Genomic DNA, 16646 nt, shown 5'->3' with positions numbered 1-16646 from the left:
GCAAATCTTGGGCTCTACTCAGGCTAGGTAACCTATCGAGCCACACCCTCAGCCCATCACACAACACTAGATTTCTGGACTGACTCATTCTGGGCTCCTGCCTATGTTCTTTATCTCCCCTCCCCTGGTACTACGATCCAGCCTCTGCTTCTCTGCAGTGAATATCTCTGTAGTCCACACACAAGTGAGGCTGTGCAGTGCTTTGTTCCCGTGAAAAGACACTTCTCCTGAAAAGTTCCAATCTCTGGGATCTCTGAGGAGGATAGACTAGGACCTGAGAAATATCCTCTGGGCTTTGGCATTTGGACCACGTGTGAGGGATGCTCTTATGGTCCATTCTCGAAGGGTAGTGAACACAATGAAGGGGGTCAGGTGGCGGTGCATTGCACAGGGCAAAGTGGCCCCTCCCCAATCTCCAGCCGTGTGGGTAAAGTGATGGCGGCGAAGAGTTTGGGAAGGTTATAAACGGAATAGCGCCTGGGCTGTAGTTAGCATTCAATAAAGACAACCTTCCTATTTTGTCTGTGTACTTCAGAAGCACTGTTATGCTGCAGTTGTGTTTTGCCTTGAGATAAACTCACCATCTATACATATTCTGTCAACTGAACTGTTTGTTATTTCCCCAAAGTAAATTTAATAGAGAGCTCAAGCAACAATCTGCAAGTTTTCTCGGGGCCAGAGAGCTGGACTTCCTTACCCTCCGCACCCCATGGCGGCATCCTGTCTGTACCCCATACCAGTGGGCCGATCAACCCAGGGCCCAGGTAAGAGTAGCGCCAGGAACTCGTGCACAGCGGGACTTGGAGGTTTCCTGTATCATCAAGGACTATGCATGACTTCCAGGATGTGTCCGTTTAAGTCACTGTTCCGACTTTAAGCTATAGGAAACGAAGGTGACAGTGGATGGCTCTTTTGTGGTTAGAGAAAGGGTGGTGGGAAGTCCCTGTTCAGCAGGACACTCTTTATTTTATGGCCACATCATTTATGGGTTGGGACAGTGATGTAAACAGGTCCATCTCTCCAGGGTTGGGACCAGGGAGCAGAGTTGAGAGGTGAGGCTCTGGCTTGTAAGCAGGGTAGAAAACACCATGTTCGAAGTACTGTGGGCCTGGCATTGCATATTTGCCTTTTAATTTAGTTTCTACAACAATCTCTGGTATGCAGAATTGCTTCTTCATGTTTTGAGGGTGTAGAAGGTGGGACTCAGAGATAGGAAGTAATTTGACCAAGGTCACAGAGCTAATGGTGATGGAAGAGTCACACCCAAGGGCTTCTGGGGGCAGTGTTCTGCTGGTCTGTCACATCCCCCGCCTTGGCTAGGGAGAGACCATGTCACCACCATTCATACAGTCCAAGTACCTTCCATTCAGTTTTAGCTATCTTAGTTGTGAGGGAGTCTCAGAGAGATGAAATGCTGATCGAGAGTGAATAACTTATTACCAGCAGGGTCAGCACCAGACTCTAGCCCTGTTTTGCCTTCTTATTCGCTATATCTCTATTTCACCGGGACTCTTGGATTTCTGCAGAAAAAGAGACACAGACATTGCCAGAAGTCCTCCCGGGAATGTTGCTGCTCTTCTCGGCATTGTATGTGTGCTTGTGGGTAACATTTCATTGCTGAAGTCTCATCACCGATTCCTGTCTCTCCACTTCCGCAGCCCCTATCCGTGTCTGTGGACCATCAGCAATGGAGGTGGGGGCCCTGTGGCATCCGGCTCGGAGGTGCACGCCAGCGCCTCAGGAACCTTTCTCCTTGGGAGCCCTACTGTCACTTCACCTTCCTCTCTGCTCCCCACCCAAGCAACTACGTCAGCTGGCGTGGAGGTCTTGGGTGAGCCTTCGCTGACCAGCATTGCCGTGTCCACCTGGACAGCCGTGGCCTCACATCCCCTCCCAGGCTGGGGTGGACCAGGTGGAGCTGGACGCCATTCCCCCTCTTCATTGGATAGTTAGGTGGGGCCCTCTGAGCCGCTGCCAGCAGAGAACTGTGTATGTATGTGCATAGCAACCTCATTGCTGGTTCCAGGCAGTCGAGCTCCTGGGTCTCTTCACCCAGAGGCCTGGAGGGGTGCATGGTGATGCCCAAAAGCTTCCCAAAAAGTGGTTTAGTCTGGGTGATGCTGATTTTACTACTTGCGTCTCCCACTGTTTCCTGTGGTTCTCTGGCTCTCTCTGAGTTTATCTTGACCATGCTTACATTGCAGTCAGCTATGTCTAAGTGCCCGCCCTGCCCCTGCCCCTTACTCTCAAGTGGTCCTGGGGTCAAGCCTCCCTTCCTTTTTTCTGGAGTCGGTGCATGGTGTTGAGGAGAGCTCAGATTCTCCCTTTTGAGGCTGCTGCTTCTTAGCTTTGTGCAGCCTTGGAAAGCATGTGTGGCCCTAAGACCTGAGCTGGCTGTGTGGCCCTAAGGTCTGCGCTGAGACCCAGAGAAGACAGAGCCAGTAAAGTTAACAAGAGTACGCTAGTGCAAAGGCAGCCCCATGTTGACAGAAGTGTGTTTGGAATTCAGGAAATGAGGTTAAGCCCTCAATAGTGGCTCCCTTTGTCTACAGAGTGAAGCTGGATGCCCCTGTATTCTAAGACAGCCTCTCCCATCTGGCCTTCCTCTGCGCCTCCAGCTTTGACTCTCCTTGTTGACCTCTTAGTATCCTCCACTCAAGGCAGACCTCTTTCCTTGCTCTGAATACTTGCTTCTGTGCCTGAAGCATCCTCTCTCCTGCCCTACCTGTGTGTATTATACCAGCTTGGCCGGGACTGGTTGAAAGGCCACTCTGGTATCAATCACCTGAGGTGATGTTTGACTATCTCTGTCCCCTGCTTTCCCGCCATTTTTACCTCAGGCATAGAGCTCACCTCACCTCATTCTGCTTTCTATTTTTGCGAGTGTATCTGTCCCCCTCATAGACTGTAAGCCTCTGGAGGGTGAGAGCTCGCCCTCCTCATCGTGCCCATAGCCCCTGGTATTGTGCCTTCACCACCATAGGTGCCCAATAAACATTTGCTGAGTTGAGTTGATGTGACATGTGTGTTTGTCAAAAGGACTGTGTGGCACTGACTGGGAGGAGGGCGAAGTCTGACGCTAGCCTGTGATACAGAAGCAAGCCATTATGGAAGCCGGGGACATGATGGTACTCAGTCTCCTCACCTGAGGCACAGCCAGTTCTGTGATTGCTAATGATGTGTGGGAACGAGTGAGCTTGAGCCGTTATGTACCAACAGCTCCCTGTGTATGTTGTGCTGGGATCCGCTGGGACATGTACAGGAACATAGATCCCTTGGTATGTCCCACACCTGTGGGAGTAGAACCTCTGGGCTGAGATTCAGGAATCTGTACCTCAAAAATCCTGGGAAGTCGTTGAAGAGTCAAGAAGGAGACCATTCATTTCAAACAGAGAAAGAGAATGGAGAACATTCAGGTCCTTGGTTCATGAATTTGAACTTCTACCCTGACCAAGGTCATCGCTGCAGCCAGTGAGACAGACATCATCCTTCATTCATCTGCTCTTGCCCGCTGCTGACTAACTGTAGGAGCACGCTGTCCAGACCCAAGTGTCGAGGTTTGCACACGCACTGTCCAGACCCAAGTGTCGAGGTTTGCACACGCGCTGTCAGACTACACTGATAGCAGTCCTCAGACTGCCACTGAGGGAGCCCAAAGCTCTACCACGGCTGAGGCCCAGTGGTCCCACCACTACCCCATCAGCTGAGCTCCCTCCGCTCTAAAGCCGAGGGCATCACTGGGCTCTTGGCGCTCCCTGTAACGTGGGACTAATTGAGGTCTTTGGAAACAATAATACTTCACTATGTGGTATCCTGGGAGGCCATATTCCTCCAGTTGGGGTTGCCTGGCTGGAACTCGGGGCCACTAATTGGAGTGTATGACTAAGGCAAGCTATCCTCGTGTGACTATTATTCAAGGGACGCTCCGTTGTTGTGTTCCCATGGCTGTACTGTACCCAGGTCCCCAGTGTCTCTGACATCGTTAGACAACATTAAGGTCTGGAAGCATTAGCATCTTTGCCAGGTGGTGTTTGTGTAAGTTTTTTTTTTTTTTTCCGGAGCTGGGGACCGAACCCAGGGCCTTGCGCTTCCTAGGCAAGCGTTCTACCACTGAGCTAAATCCCCAACCCCTTGTGTAAGTTTTAAATGGTGGCCATAGCTTCTTCTGTCAGAGCTTTGAGTGATGGCCACTTCCAGTTCCCGGCGAAGGCCCTGTCCCCAGTTGCTGTAGTCATTCCTATGTGCCAAGGGATGCACGTATTCATGTCTGTATACTTTTTTTTTTCCTTTTTCTTTTTTTCCGGAGCTGGGGACCGAACCCAGGGCCTTGCACTCGCTAGGCAAGCGCTCTACCGCTGAGCTAAATCCCCAACCCCGTCTGTATACTTTTCTACATGTATTAAAATATGTAAGCCCATCTTTACCTTTCCCAGGCCTCCCAGCCTACAGTGAACACAACATATATATGGTTAAGAGGCTCCAAACAGCAAAAAACCAGTAACCTCCATTCTGTTTTCATTCACTTGGCTTCCGTGGCTCCCATCCTCTGCCAAGCCCCACAGTGGGCAGCAGCTGAGTGGGAGATCTCATCTGCGTGGTGGGATGCTCGATTTGGATTCTGAGAAAATTCATAAGTGCACAAGTTAATGGTTTCTGCATAAAGGATCTCCTTGCAGTGAGCTGGCCAGCCAGAGCCACTGACTTTCTGCCCTTCTCTCTAAATACCCAAGGGCTAATTTGTGCTTGGGAAGAACAATACTGTTTCTTGGAATTGGTTTAATAAAATGGTATCTGGTATGTTAGGTGAACGTTGGAGCCAGTGTGCCGTTTTCTTACTCACGTGTTTTTACCCAGATAAATCAAAACCTGCACCCCATCAAGTTTTCTGCCCTGTCATGTGAAATTTGAGGAGATGAAATCCCTGGGTAGAAAGACTGACACAATTCTTCTAGCTACGGACGAGATCCTGACTTTCTCTATTCTGTTTCATTCTATTCTCTGCTCTGGTCCAAAGCCCGGCTGCTCCTTTTCTGGCTTTTATTTGGGCTGGTGAGACCTTACCAGCTCTTCTCTCCCCGTGAACCTGGAGTCGCCACCTCCCTCTGCACCCCATGCTGGTATCAGTTGTTACAGGGAACCAATAATTTCCTTCCTATCACTCGGTGGGAGCCTCTTGAACTTGGAGGAAGTTGTAGAGAGGCAGAATGTGAGGGTGTGTTGTTTCTATCACCTGAGCCCTTGACAGGAAGTCTCAGTAAATCTGTTTTACAGAATAAATCGCGTGTCACCTTGGGTGAGGGAACCCCTGTTGATGAATTGCCTCTATCAGAGTGGTCTGAGGGCAATTCTGTGGGGTCATTTTCTTCGTTGATTGTTGTGGGAGAGCCTGGTCCACTGAGGGAGGTGCCACCCTGGGCTGGTGAGGCTGGGTTGCACAAGAAAACAGTCTGAGGAAGCCACAGAGAGCAAGCTAGTCTGTAACTTTCCACTGGTACATAAATAGCTTTACCAATTTCTAATTTACAAGCTACAAACCTTACCTGTTTAAAGTACTTAAGTAACTGATGTTTACAGCTTTTATCACGCATGTTATTTACTTATGAGTGTTGGAGTTGGGGGAGCATATGTGCTATGGCGCTATGTGTGGCCAGGGGACAACTTTGGGGAATTTATTCCCTTTAGGTCACCCCTGGGTAGGTGGTCCTGGATTGTATGAGAAAGCAAGCCATGGAACGATAGGACCCCCATGGTTCCTGCTTTAGGTCCTGCTCCCACCTTCCTGCCCTTCAGTGATAGACTCTTATCTAGATGTCATAAGCTGAAAACAAACCCTTTTCTCTCCCAGGTTTCTTTGGCTCATGGTGTTTATCACAGCAGCAGAAGGGGAGCCAGGCGAGCAGCGGGTCACCTCAGTTCTCTAATTTAAACTTCCGACCACTGGGACCATCAAACCCACTTGCTCAGGTTTGTAGAAAACTGTGGAATTCCTCCTGCCTCTCCTGAGTCACTCCTGTGGCCCTGGACGCTCTCTCCAAGAAATCACAATTAGTAATTTTTAGCTTATGCTGGAAGGGGTGAAGCTCTGAGGATCACCTCCTTCAGTTCCTGGTGCAGCCGATATCCCAGTTGCTGCACGAGCCCATGTTGGGTTCACACATGTGCGTCTCTGAACTCCACAGTAGGCTGACCTGCCCACATCAATCATTAATCAAGGAAATGTTCCCATGACATGAGCACAGGCTGGTTGGGTGGGCAGAATTGCTCAATTGAGGTTATCTTTCCCCAGGTGATTTTAGCTTGTGTCATGTTGACAAAAACTAACCAGATAACACACACTTGCTACAGCTCAGCCTGCATGGTGCGCCTGTGTTTTATGCTACTTAAGAATGACTCAGTGAAATGTCTTGAGGTTGGACTGCTGAACTGAATTGCTAGTGTTTATTGAGCACTTACTATGTGACAGTACTGTGTTAAGTACTTTGCATGCATTATCTAACTAAATGCATTCGAAAGGTACTTAGCATTTTTAAAGGGCTCTATTAATTTTTAACTTGCAACCAGAAGCTTTAGATGTTTAAAGGGTTGAAGTATTTGATATTTAATTTTTAAATTATGTTTATATGTATGTGGGGCGGAGGGGAGGGCACATGTGCTTGACTCTGTGTGGAGGTCAGAGGACTTCCTTTCAGGAGTCAGTTCTCTTCTATCACGTGGGTCCTGGGGGCTGAACTCAGGCTGTCAGTCTTGGCACCAAGTACCTCACTTACTCAGCCATCTTGCTGGCTTCAGTTTGTAGGTTTTTAAAGCATATTTACAGAGTTGAACAAGCACCATTTAATTATAAACCATTTTCATCAGCCTATAAAGATAACTTACTTCTATTGGTTGTCATTTCTACTCCCTTCGGGTTTCTGTACAACTCCCAGCCCCAGGTAGCCATGAGTGAACTTCCTGTGTAGACTTCTCCATCTTGGATACTTCACAGACATGGATTCATGTGATTTTGGTGACTCTCCCGGGTAGTTTCTTTTACCCAGTGTGTAACTTTAGAGGTTCATTGATGCAGGGAGTATCAGCATCCTGGTTCACTGATACAGGACACGCCAACATGCCTTTCTGTGCAAATGGTATTCTTTCACTCATATAAACATACATCGTGTTCACGCTTTCATTCACTTGGTTAACGGGCATCTGGTCTGAAGCCGCTTTTTTTTTTTTTTTTTTGGTTCTTTTTTTCGGAGCTGGGGACCGAACCCAGGGCCTTGCGCTTCCTACGTAAGCGCTCTACCACTGAGCTAAATCCCCAGCCCCACTGAAGCCGCTTTTTGAATGTTTGTGTGTAAGTTCCTTTGTGGCCCAGAGGCTGCCAGCTCACCCTCCAATGTACGGAGGAGGAGGGAGTCTCAGAAAGCTGAGATGGACTTCCCGACACCTTATAACTTCCAGGAAGCCAGACTCAGGCCTCTGATGATAGAGTTACACATCCTTGCACACAACACAGTGTCATTGCTGCTTTGGGAGGGGACCCAAGCAGGGATGGTCACATGATTCTGTAGGGACCTCCCTTAGCCTCTCACCATGTCAACTTGAGTCTCTAGGGATGCTCTAAATAAAGCGAAGGGCCTGCCCCTTGGGAATAAACTTGTTAGAGGTAGCAAGAAGGCGGGAGACAGAGAGATGGCCATCAGAGCAGGGCCTCATGGACTTCGGATTTCAGGGGCCTGGGGGCAGATGGCTGGTTCCAGGAAGGACTTACATGGCAGGAAAACATTACTGGGAGTTTCCCAGAATCCCTTTGGGGCAGGTTCTGTTAAAAACTAAATTTCCCAGAACAGTAGAATATGGGGTTTGAGTTCATTATAATTTGGATTATTAATGCAAATGTAATCTCAAAAAGTGCTTAGTGAAGCTTGCGAAATTAATTATAATTAGGAAAGGGATGATTGGTCTTGGAGTAGATTATTAAAAGCGCACTTGTCACTTAACACAAAATATGCTGCAGACGAAACATTCAGGGCGCTCTATGAACTGATTTTATATTTAAAGGGTGTAAGTGGGAGAAAAACTTCGCACTTGTCACGATGAGACTCTGGATTGGGAGGCCATTGCCATGTGAGGTCACTGTTTGGTGAGCCTGCCTCCAGGGTGGTCATGAACAAGGTGTCTTTCTCTGCAGAGGATAAGGTCAGCTCCCCTCTCCTGTGGACTTTTTAGTGGAAACCCAGGATGGCTTGGGCTCGTGCTGGGCTAGGCATTTACATTACTACACGGGGACATATGCTTGAGGGGTAACCAGGAGGGGGTTAAGATCCTGACTTTTATCAAATGGAGGATGAATATTTTTATGAAACGAAGTAGAGGAGTCCACCTGGTAGTGGTGGCACCCACCTTTAGTTCCAGCACATGGAGGCAGAGGCAGGAGGACTTCTGTGAGTTCGAAGCCAGCCTGGTTTACAGAGCGAGTTCTAGGACAGTCAGGGCTACACAGAGAAACCCTGTCTGGAAAACCAAAACAGGAAAGTTGAGAGAGGAGAGGAAAAGGAGCAGAAAGCTTCCAGACCCCTTACATTCCTACCGCTGCAGTTCTCAAATCCATCTGTAGGTGGAGCTATTGCTCAACACATTTATTTATGGAAGGAAACCTGAAGACCCAGCCGCTGCCGCTGTTTCTTCATTGCAGTTAACCTTGTATGTTTATCTCAGTTTTATTGGAAGCACCCCCAAGCCCTTGTTTGCACCCGGATCCCTAGGTACACTTGCATGTGTCCTTAAGAGTTTCCTTTTTCAAGCTGTAAAACCCCAGGCTTAGAGCATGGTCCAACAGAGGGCGAGATGTCACATAACAGATCAAAATTTAGATTTGCTGAGTCACGCAAGTCACAGGACTGGAACTCACCCGGTAAGACCTGGCCTCCAACAGGGTCCTGGGCATTATGCTAACCATTGACTTACATTTACACACTCACACTACACACATGTGCACCCATGCACATGCATGGGGGATTAAGAGACCCCCTCGGCTGTGACGTAGTCCCACTGCAGATGTAGCATTCCCACTGCAGAAGGAGCATTCACCTGGACCACTCTGCAGCGCCCTTATGGGAATTTGAAGGCAAGAGAACTGATGGGAAAATGGAGTATGAGCTGTCTAGTCTGACAAGGAAGTCCTTTGCTTCTGGCCCAGAAGGTAGGCGTGTGTGTGTGTGTGTGTGTGTGTGTGTGTGTGTGTGTGTGTCCAGTATCAGTGAAGCTTTGAAAGAAGAACTCATTATCTTGGGAGGATGACAGAAATCTTAGGTCATTCTCAGTTGTCTCCTCCTCTTCCCCCTCTTGAAAAAAAAATTAATTTAATGGTGCATATCTGTGAAGTTTGTCTTTGTGTGGGTTGTAGATGTGGGGAGATGCCTGTGGAGGCCAGAAGAGGGCATCAGATTCCCTGGAATTGGAGTTTCAGGTGATTGTGAAATACCGGATACGGATGCTGGCAGCCCAATTCTGGTCCTCTATGAGAGGACCTGTTAAGCACTGAGCCATCTCTCCGGCTCCCTCAACAGACACTTTAAAATGGCTTCCATGTTTATAAACCTCAATATAGCTATCGTTTTTGTAAAAATAAATAAGTAAGTAAATAAATAAGTAAAAATAAAAAAAATTGAGAGTCAATTTTCAAAACAAAAATGGCTTAAGTCATCCTAGGTCCAAATAGATACAAATGAACAGACAACATCGGTCCGGCTAAGGACTCCGACTCTAGCTGCCCTCATCTAGTAAGCTCAGACTTAATCATAGTGAAAAAAATTATCAGCAGCTCACCCTGTCCCATGTCCTACAGATGTGACAGGGTCATACTCTTGAAAAGCTTTAAACTAAACAGGTCATAAAGAGTCAAGATAAACCCACATGCCTGTAAGTGGTAAACGACGTGAACGGTTGTCCCCTTCCCGTGCTCACTGCACTCACGTGTCTGACTGAATGGGTGGCGTCTGACCTTGCAAGGTCGCTCTCACTGCCCAGTCTCCTTTGCTAATTATTAGGAGTGGGGCAGGGTATTTGCTCCTCACAATTTTAATTATTTTAGAATTCGTCTTTGGGTAACTTTCCCCTTCTGTGGAAACCTCAGCGTGTTTCTCTTCACCCTTCCTGAAGAGTTGATCTCTACTTGTTTTCTGTTACAAAGGGCTGCTGTGAAGGTCCTCCTACTGTCTGCTGCGAATGCCTGTGAGTGTCCACAGACCAGAGACTTCAGACTAGAAACGATCTTCACCACTTGCCACCTTACCCCTGTGGCTATTGTTACAATGTTTTCTAAATTGATTGAACCTGGTCACAGCTCCAGTGGTAACATGTTTCTAACCTTGGGTCCAGGGTGCAACTTGGCTCTTAATCTTTTCCAATTTTGAATCCTGTAACATTTTGTTCAGTTGTTTTAATTTTCACATTAGCTGGGAGTATCTTTTTATAGTTTTACTCTGACCAGAGTGCTTTCTTTTTCTGGAAAGTTTCTCAGTTTTCTAGGTCTGCAAATTCTTCTTCATCCCTTCTGGATAATACTCCTTTGTTGGCTTTAGGGACTCTTGCTTGGAGAGAACTTTCCTGAAGGGATGGAAGCAATATGACCGCATGATGTCTTAGCTTTTCATGCTGTCACTGAAGACCCAGAAGAAAGGAGACACACTGTGGCTGTGAGAGCCTGTGGCTCTCATGGGTGTCAAGAGGAACCCCATCTTACACACTTTACTATCCTTAACCTGTCCTAAAACGTGGGTCTAAATAGTGAGCTGGAAGCTAAACAGGAAAAGGCTTCTTGCCTCTTATCTGCAGGCTTGGGAGTTACTCGGGATCACGCCCACAGTGATTGGAGCTCACCTGGATCTAATGGAGAAAGAGGAACAGAGTGCTACCCCTGGATAGATAGTAGGTAAGGTACATCGGAGTCATGGTTAATACAAAACCACACCCTATGGCAACTACTGTGGCCGCTTTGTTAAAACACCATCACCACCATCACCACCACCACCACCACCACCACCACCACCACCACCACCACCACCACCACCACCACCACCACCACCACCACCACCTCCACCACCACCACCACCACCACCAACAACAACAACAAATTAATCTTTTATACCAGTCCAGGGTTGCTTTTACTGCTAACTTCTCAATTTTGGTTTTCTTGTTCTTTACTTTTGAACCAACTCTCCCCCAGATCTCAAGCTCACAGCTGAAACTAAGTCACCCCAGGCTTTAAGCAATCAAGCGAGAATTCAGACATGGGTAGAAAACCTTCCAAGTATTTTTCCCTCTTCCAGTTGATGCTTTGACTTTCCCCAACTTCATGGCTTTTTATCAATGATAAAGTATATTGAAGGTCCTGATTGGTTTTATAATAGTCTCAATTTGACCCTTTGAACCACCATTCTCCTTCACTGGGTGAAGCTCTACAACAGGGGAGTATCTCCTTTATCTTGTATTTCCCCAGACTAACCTAAACGTCTACAGTATGGCAGATTTTCGTCAGGGTTTGTGTGCTGAACTGTCTTCTTGGGTGACGTCATGTTTCTGTCCTTTAATGAGAATCCATCCTGCTGACTTCAGCAGGATATGCTGAGATTACTTTAAAAGTCATTTGTTGTTTAAAGACTCCTTGTGATTCCTGGAGATAGGGGGCTGTAAGTGTCTGATGAATTAGTAATGTTATGAGTTTAGCATATATATGGCTTCTTGTGTTTGCAAAGCAGGAGACATAAATGTTTCAGCATAATGGACTTTAAAGGTACCAGACTGGAAAATTATCTCCCCAGTTCTGTGTCCCTGTGGCTCGATGCTTCTACTTTTATTTCCATCCAAATGCAAATGAAGATCTACCCCACAGCCGCCCCACTTTATCCTCTGTACACGCGGGGAGTCTTGTAAAGGGGCCTAGGACTCCAAAAATTTTAAATGTGTGCTGGGCTTAAGGGTTTGGAGTCACTCCCCTAAATCCACACTGAGCATCGTCTACTAGGATTTTAGCAAACTGTGGGACAATGTGTCTTTTGTGGTGTGATGTGTGTGTGTCTAAAAAGTGAAGAGTGGAGAATAAGCGAAGTCAGGAGAAATAAGGAACATGTGAAATGTATTTGAGATGAAAATTTAATGATCATTAAATATATACATATGGAAGAGAAGCCATCTCAACCGTTCCCGACACACTTCTATATTTCCTGTCGTCTGATGTGCTTGACTCTGAATGCTGAGGGTAAGGAGAAGAGGGAAACAGTGTTACAATTGACAGCCACAAACAACCGTCTGACCTCACCTCCCACCTCAGTCTAGTTTCATTGTTGTGGGTTGGGTCATTGCTGGCTTATTGGAATTCTATCTCCTTCTTTCATATTGTTAGCATGACAGAAACTAAAATCACCTGGGGAAAGGTAACCTCAGTTGAGCAATTTTGCCCACCCAACCAGCCTGTGCTCATGTCATGGGAACATTTCCTTGATTAATGATTGATGTGGGCAGGTCAGCCTACTGTGGAGTTCAGAGACGCACATGTGTGAACCCAACATGGGCTCGTGCAGCAACTGGGATATCGGCTGCACCAGGAACTGAAGGAGGTGATCCTCAGAGCTTCACCCCTTCCAGCATAAGCCAAAAATTGCTAATTGTGATTTCCTGGAGAGAGCGTCCAGGGCCACAGGAGTGACTCAGGAGAGGCAGGAGGAATTTCACAATTTTTTACAAACCTGAGCAGGTGGGTGTTGATGGTCCCAGTGATCGGAAGTTTAAATTAGAGAACTGAGGTGACCCGCTGCTCGCCTGGCTCCCCTTCTGCTGCTGTGATAAACACCATGAGCCAAAGAAACCTGGAAGAGCAGCGAACATCACTGATGATTTTTATGTGTGGATGGCCATCTGTTCACACGGAAGGACTGTCTCACAATACTAGCCTTGCTGAGATACTCACCATGTTCACAGACTAAAGCTGTGCTTTCTCATCTGCCTTTAGGCCATGTCACCCCGTTAGCAACTGCTACCGTCACCACCCATCTCCATAGCAATTTTACCATCTTTGTCTTCTGTTTATATTTGCTTATTTTATTTTATTTTATTTTATTTTTTTTATGTTTATGGGTGTTTTTAGCTGCATGAATGTCTGTGTACCATGTGGATGCAAAACCCACTTAAGCCAGAAGAGGTCATTAGCTCCCCTGTAATTGGAGTTACAGGTAGGCGCAAACCAGCACGTGGGTGCTGAGAATCTAATGCGGGTTCTCCGGAAGAACAGTCAGTGTTGTTCACCACTGAACCATCTCTTCAACCCAAATTCTTCTTTGTTGTGGTAAAAATTGATAGTTTATCTCAGCAGCTCCACGCTGCCCCCAAGTTCTTTCTGACCTGCTGTCGCCAAGTCTCTCCAAACTGCACCCTGTCAGGACGCTCCGCCCTCATTCATGGCTGTCTTGGCTGGTTTCCACCATGCCAGACACACACATCCCAATTCCGTGGGGAGCCTGGTAGATCCCGCCACCACACACTCTCTTGAACTCAGAGTCGCCACATGAAAGAACACATCACACAATATCCTCTGATCCAATTGAAAAAGATATAATTTGCCCATCTAGACGACACAAAATCTTGTACATTTCTTAAGAATAGCTATAACAACCTGTAACTACGCCCAGAGGAGAATCTTAACACCTGCCGCCATATTCTCTCAGCTGCCTTCTTCATTACTTCCCCCTTCTCTGCCTCTCTAAAACCTTTCTCCTGCCCATCCTTCCTTCTCATTCAATGATGGGCCTCGTTCTATCTTTCCCTACATAATGACATCGACCTACAGTTTATTTTGTAAAACTGACGCTTATTAAGCAAAACCTTCACACCTCTCTGCGAAACCCCTGGAAACCACCGTTCTACTCTCCATCCCTATGATATCGACTGTTCTAGCTGGCTTATATTAGTGGGATTACACAATTCTTGTCTTTTTGTACCTGGAGTGCTTTACTTAATATACAATCCTTTTTTTTTGTAATATGTGCCTGAATCTTTTTGTTATAAAGCCAAACACTGTTGTTCATGCATTTGTATGTCAGCAGATGTTTGGGATGCTCCCACCTTTTAGCTATTGTAATGATGCTACTGTGAGCACAAGCATTCAAATATCTCTTGGAGACCTTCAGCTCTTCTGGGTGTCTACTCAGAAGTGGACTTGTTGGATCACGGGACAGTTTTACTTTTAATTGTTTGTGAACTGACACATGTTTTCCACAGCACCGTGCCATTTCACAGTAGTGCACAGGGCTCATTTGTTTCCAGTCCTTGTCAGCACTTACCATTTTCTGTTTTTTTATTAATAGCTACCACGTTGGGTGGGAACTGCTTTCCGATGGTAGCTTTGACGTTGGGCATTTGCACATCTTCTTTGGAGAGGTGTCCTTTATGCATTTTTGAGTCCTATTGTTTCCTTATTGAGTCATTGAGTTGTTTTGTCCCTGCTGTCCTCATTCTTCTGAAGTGAGTCTGCTGCCCACCAAGGACATTAGTAAGAGAACGTTGGACCTCTTGGCTCTTCACACTCAAGGCTTCCTGGCTCCCATTTACTGTTTCTCTGGTCTCAGGAAGGTCTTGGCTGTAACTGCGTTGTAACGAATACCTGATACATTGTCTCTGTTAAGGCCTGTGCTGTATTCAATCAATCTGCTCTAATCTCCCTGACAGCAGCAGTAGTGCAAATTCCTTGCTACCTGCCCCAATGTTCTGAGTACTTAATATGCCTTAATCAGCTCGATGATTGGGCCGCTCTCAAACTCCCACATGGCTAATGCCTCCCCTCCAATACTCCCGAGTTATTACTTTCTAAAATCTGTATTCAATCCTTGCTACCCAATGCCCAATGAGGATGTCCCCTGGGATTGCTCTTCCCCAGCTCTTACCTGATTGGTACTCATCTTCTGCAGCTCTCAAGCCTGCATCATATTCCTTTTCAGGCATGGCAATCTAACTCCTTCTTTTCCTCATCCCCTTGCCTGCTTCTGTCTCCCTGCCCAACCATTGGCCACTGGCAACTTTATTTACCAATCAAAACCAACTGGGGACAGGGACACTCAGTGTCTTGCATGCAGGATTCGTGTACAATTTTTGAACCCAACTGACATAACGTAAGCTTTAAGTCAAATCCATAACAAAGGCCTGGGTAACTGCTGCCGGTCTAGTCTGCCATTTTATGATATTATTGCTGTTACTAGGAAACTTTTTCATGCCCAAGTTGAATGAATATTCTGTTATGTTCTATGCTTTGGTGCTCTTGGAAACCACTCACAATAGGGGTCAGTTGGAACTTCTTTGTCTAGTTAGCTACAATAAGCCTGAACCCAAGCCAGCCAGCCAGCAACACTTCCTGTACATGTGTACAAGCTTTTACAGTTTTTGCTTTTATAAGCTGGACCTGGGATGGACCCCAACGTAAGAGAGACACGTGCACCAATATAAGAAGGTGTTTGGAGTAAAACTTTCATTCTGAGTAGAGGTTGAGTAAGGTTTTAAGTTCCCAAGATCTTCTTGGGAATTGGTATTCAACTTGGCAGAAAGAGTCATGTTCCTGGGTAACTGACATCCTGGTTGGCAAGTTAAGACATGAGTGTCAGGCAAGACAAGTCCCCCGCCACAGTTGAATAACCCAACTAATGAGACCAGGATAAGGGTACCACAAAGACCTGTTTCTAAGGAAGTCCCCTATTCCTGAATCCTGATTGGTGGAATAACTTGGCACAGTTATTTATGGATTTCAGGCTTAAACACTCTGGAGGATTTTGGGTCAGCATCACAGTCAGCTTCTGAGCCTGCTGTGGTCCTGGTCTATTGTCCTGGGGGAGTGCTCAACAAACTATCCCTGTCTGGCCGAGACTGCTGTTCATGTTGTTTGTTTGTGAGGTGACTCCCGGACCCCAACAGTCTCACTGAGAATGGCTAAGCTGATGAGAGGTTTGTAATTTCTATCAAAATACAAAGTCCTGTGGATAAAGGCAGGGAGGTTAAACTGTGGGATCTCAGAGACTCGGGGCTTTGAGAGGCCTTCACTTGCACAGGCCCTTGGGCTTGTGGCAAATGGATGTAATTTCTTGAGAGGGTAGTCAAGAGCTACCTACCTCATCTCACACATTCTTGGAATCAAATGCAGGACTCTCCTAGAGACATCTCCCCCCCCCCTTTTCTTGGGGCAGAAAGTTCTACTACAAAACCCATAACCTCTGTGTGTACCTCAGAGTTGCCACAATGCCTTAGCTGTGTGACTGAGAAAAATAGTATTGGTTAACTCCTTGTCTGGTAGCCCTCCCATACACCACCACTGACGTAACACTCACACAGGATGGAGGCGCTCTCATCCTGAAGCAGGAAAGTCTCAGGCAGAACTTCAGCAGCATTCAGTTCAGTAAAAGATAGTACATACAGGAAGACCAACAGAGTCAACTAACGAGTCTCTGGGAGCCCTCGGAGACTGACCCACCAAAGCAAAAAGCATGTACAGGCTGGATCTAGGCCCCGGCGGTCCATAGGTAACAGATGTGCAGCTTAGTCTCCATGTGGATCCCCAACACCTAGATAAGGGGGCTATCCCTAAAGCTGTAGCTTGATTGTGGAATCCCTTCCACAGGGCTGCC

The 16646-nt window shown here is 46.9% G+C and overlaps 1 protein-coding gene and 1 long non-coding RNA gene across 6 annotated transcripts in view; one reads left to right on the top strand and one right to left on the bottom strand.

Moving 5' to 3' along the window:
* The window catches only part of Tbx19 (T-box transcription factor 19), a 32285-nt gene extending 29275 nt beyond the window's left edge, over positions 1-3010 (top strand). For all 5 annotated transcript variants that reach the window (XM_039090785.2, XM_039090786.2, NM_001394230.1 and 2 more), the window contains 2 exons: positions 629-764; positions 1659-3010. In XM_039090785.2, the coding sequence (XP_038946713.1) occupies positions 629-764; positions 1659-1953 (431 nt within the window). In that variant the 3' untranslated portion in view covers positions 1954-3010. The remainder of the gene's footprint in view (positions 1-628; positions 765-1658) is intronic.
* Positions 3011-12124: 9114 nt separating this feature from the next.
* On the bottom strand, positions 12125-15464 carry LOC120096303 (uncharacterized). The gene is made up of 3 exons (XR_005492609.2): positions 14922-15464; positions 12732-12851; positions 12125-12238 (listed from the first exon to the last, which is right to left on the bottom strand). It is a non-coding gene; the product is annotated as an uncharacterized LOC120096303 (long non-coding RNA).
* Between the last annotated feature and the right edge of the window lie 1182 nt (positions 15465-16646).

The sequence above is a fragment of the Rattus norvegicus genome, chromosome 13 (genome assembly GCF_036323735.1).
Source record: "Rattus norvegicus strain BN/NHsdMcwi chromosome 13, GRCr8, whole genome shotgun sequence".
NCBI classification, from domain to species: Eukaryota; Metazoa; Chordata; class Mammalia; order Rodentia; family Muridae; genus Rattus; species Rattus norvegicus.
Note: the sequence above shows the minus strand (reverse complement) of the source record. Positions and strands in the feature narration are given on the sequence as shown.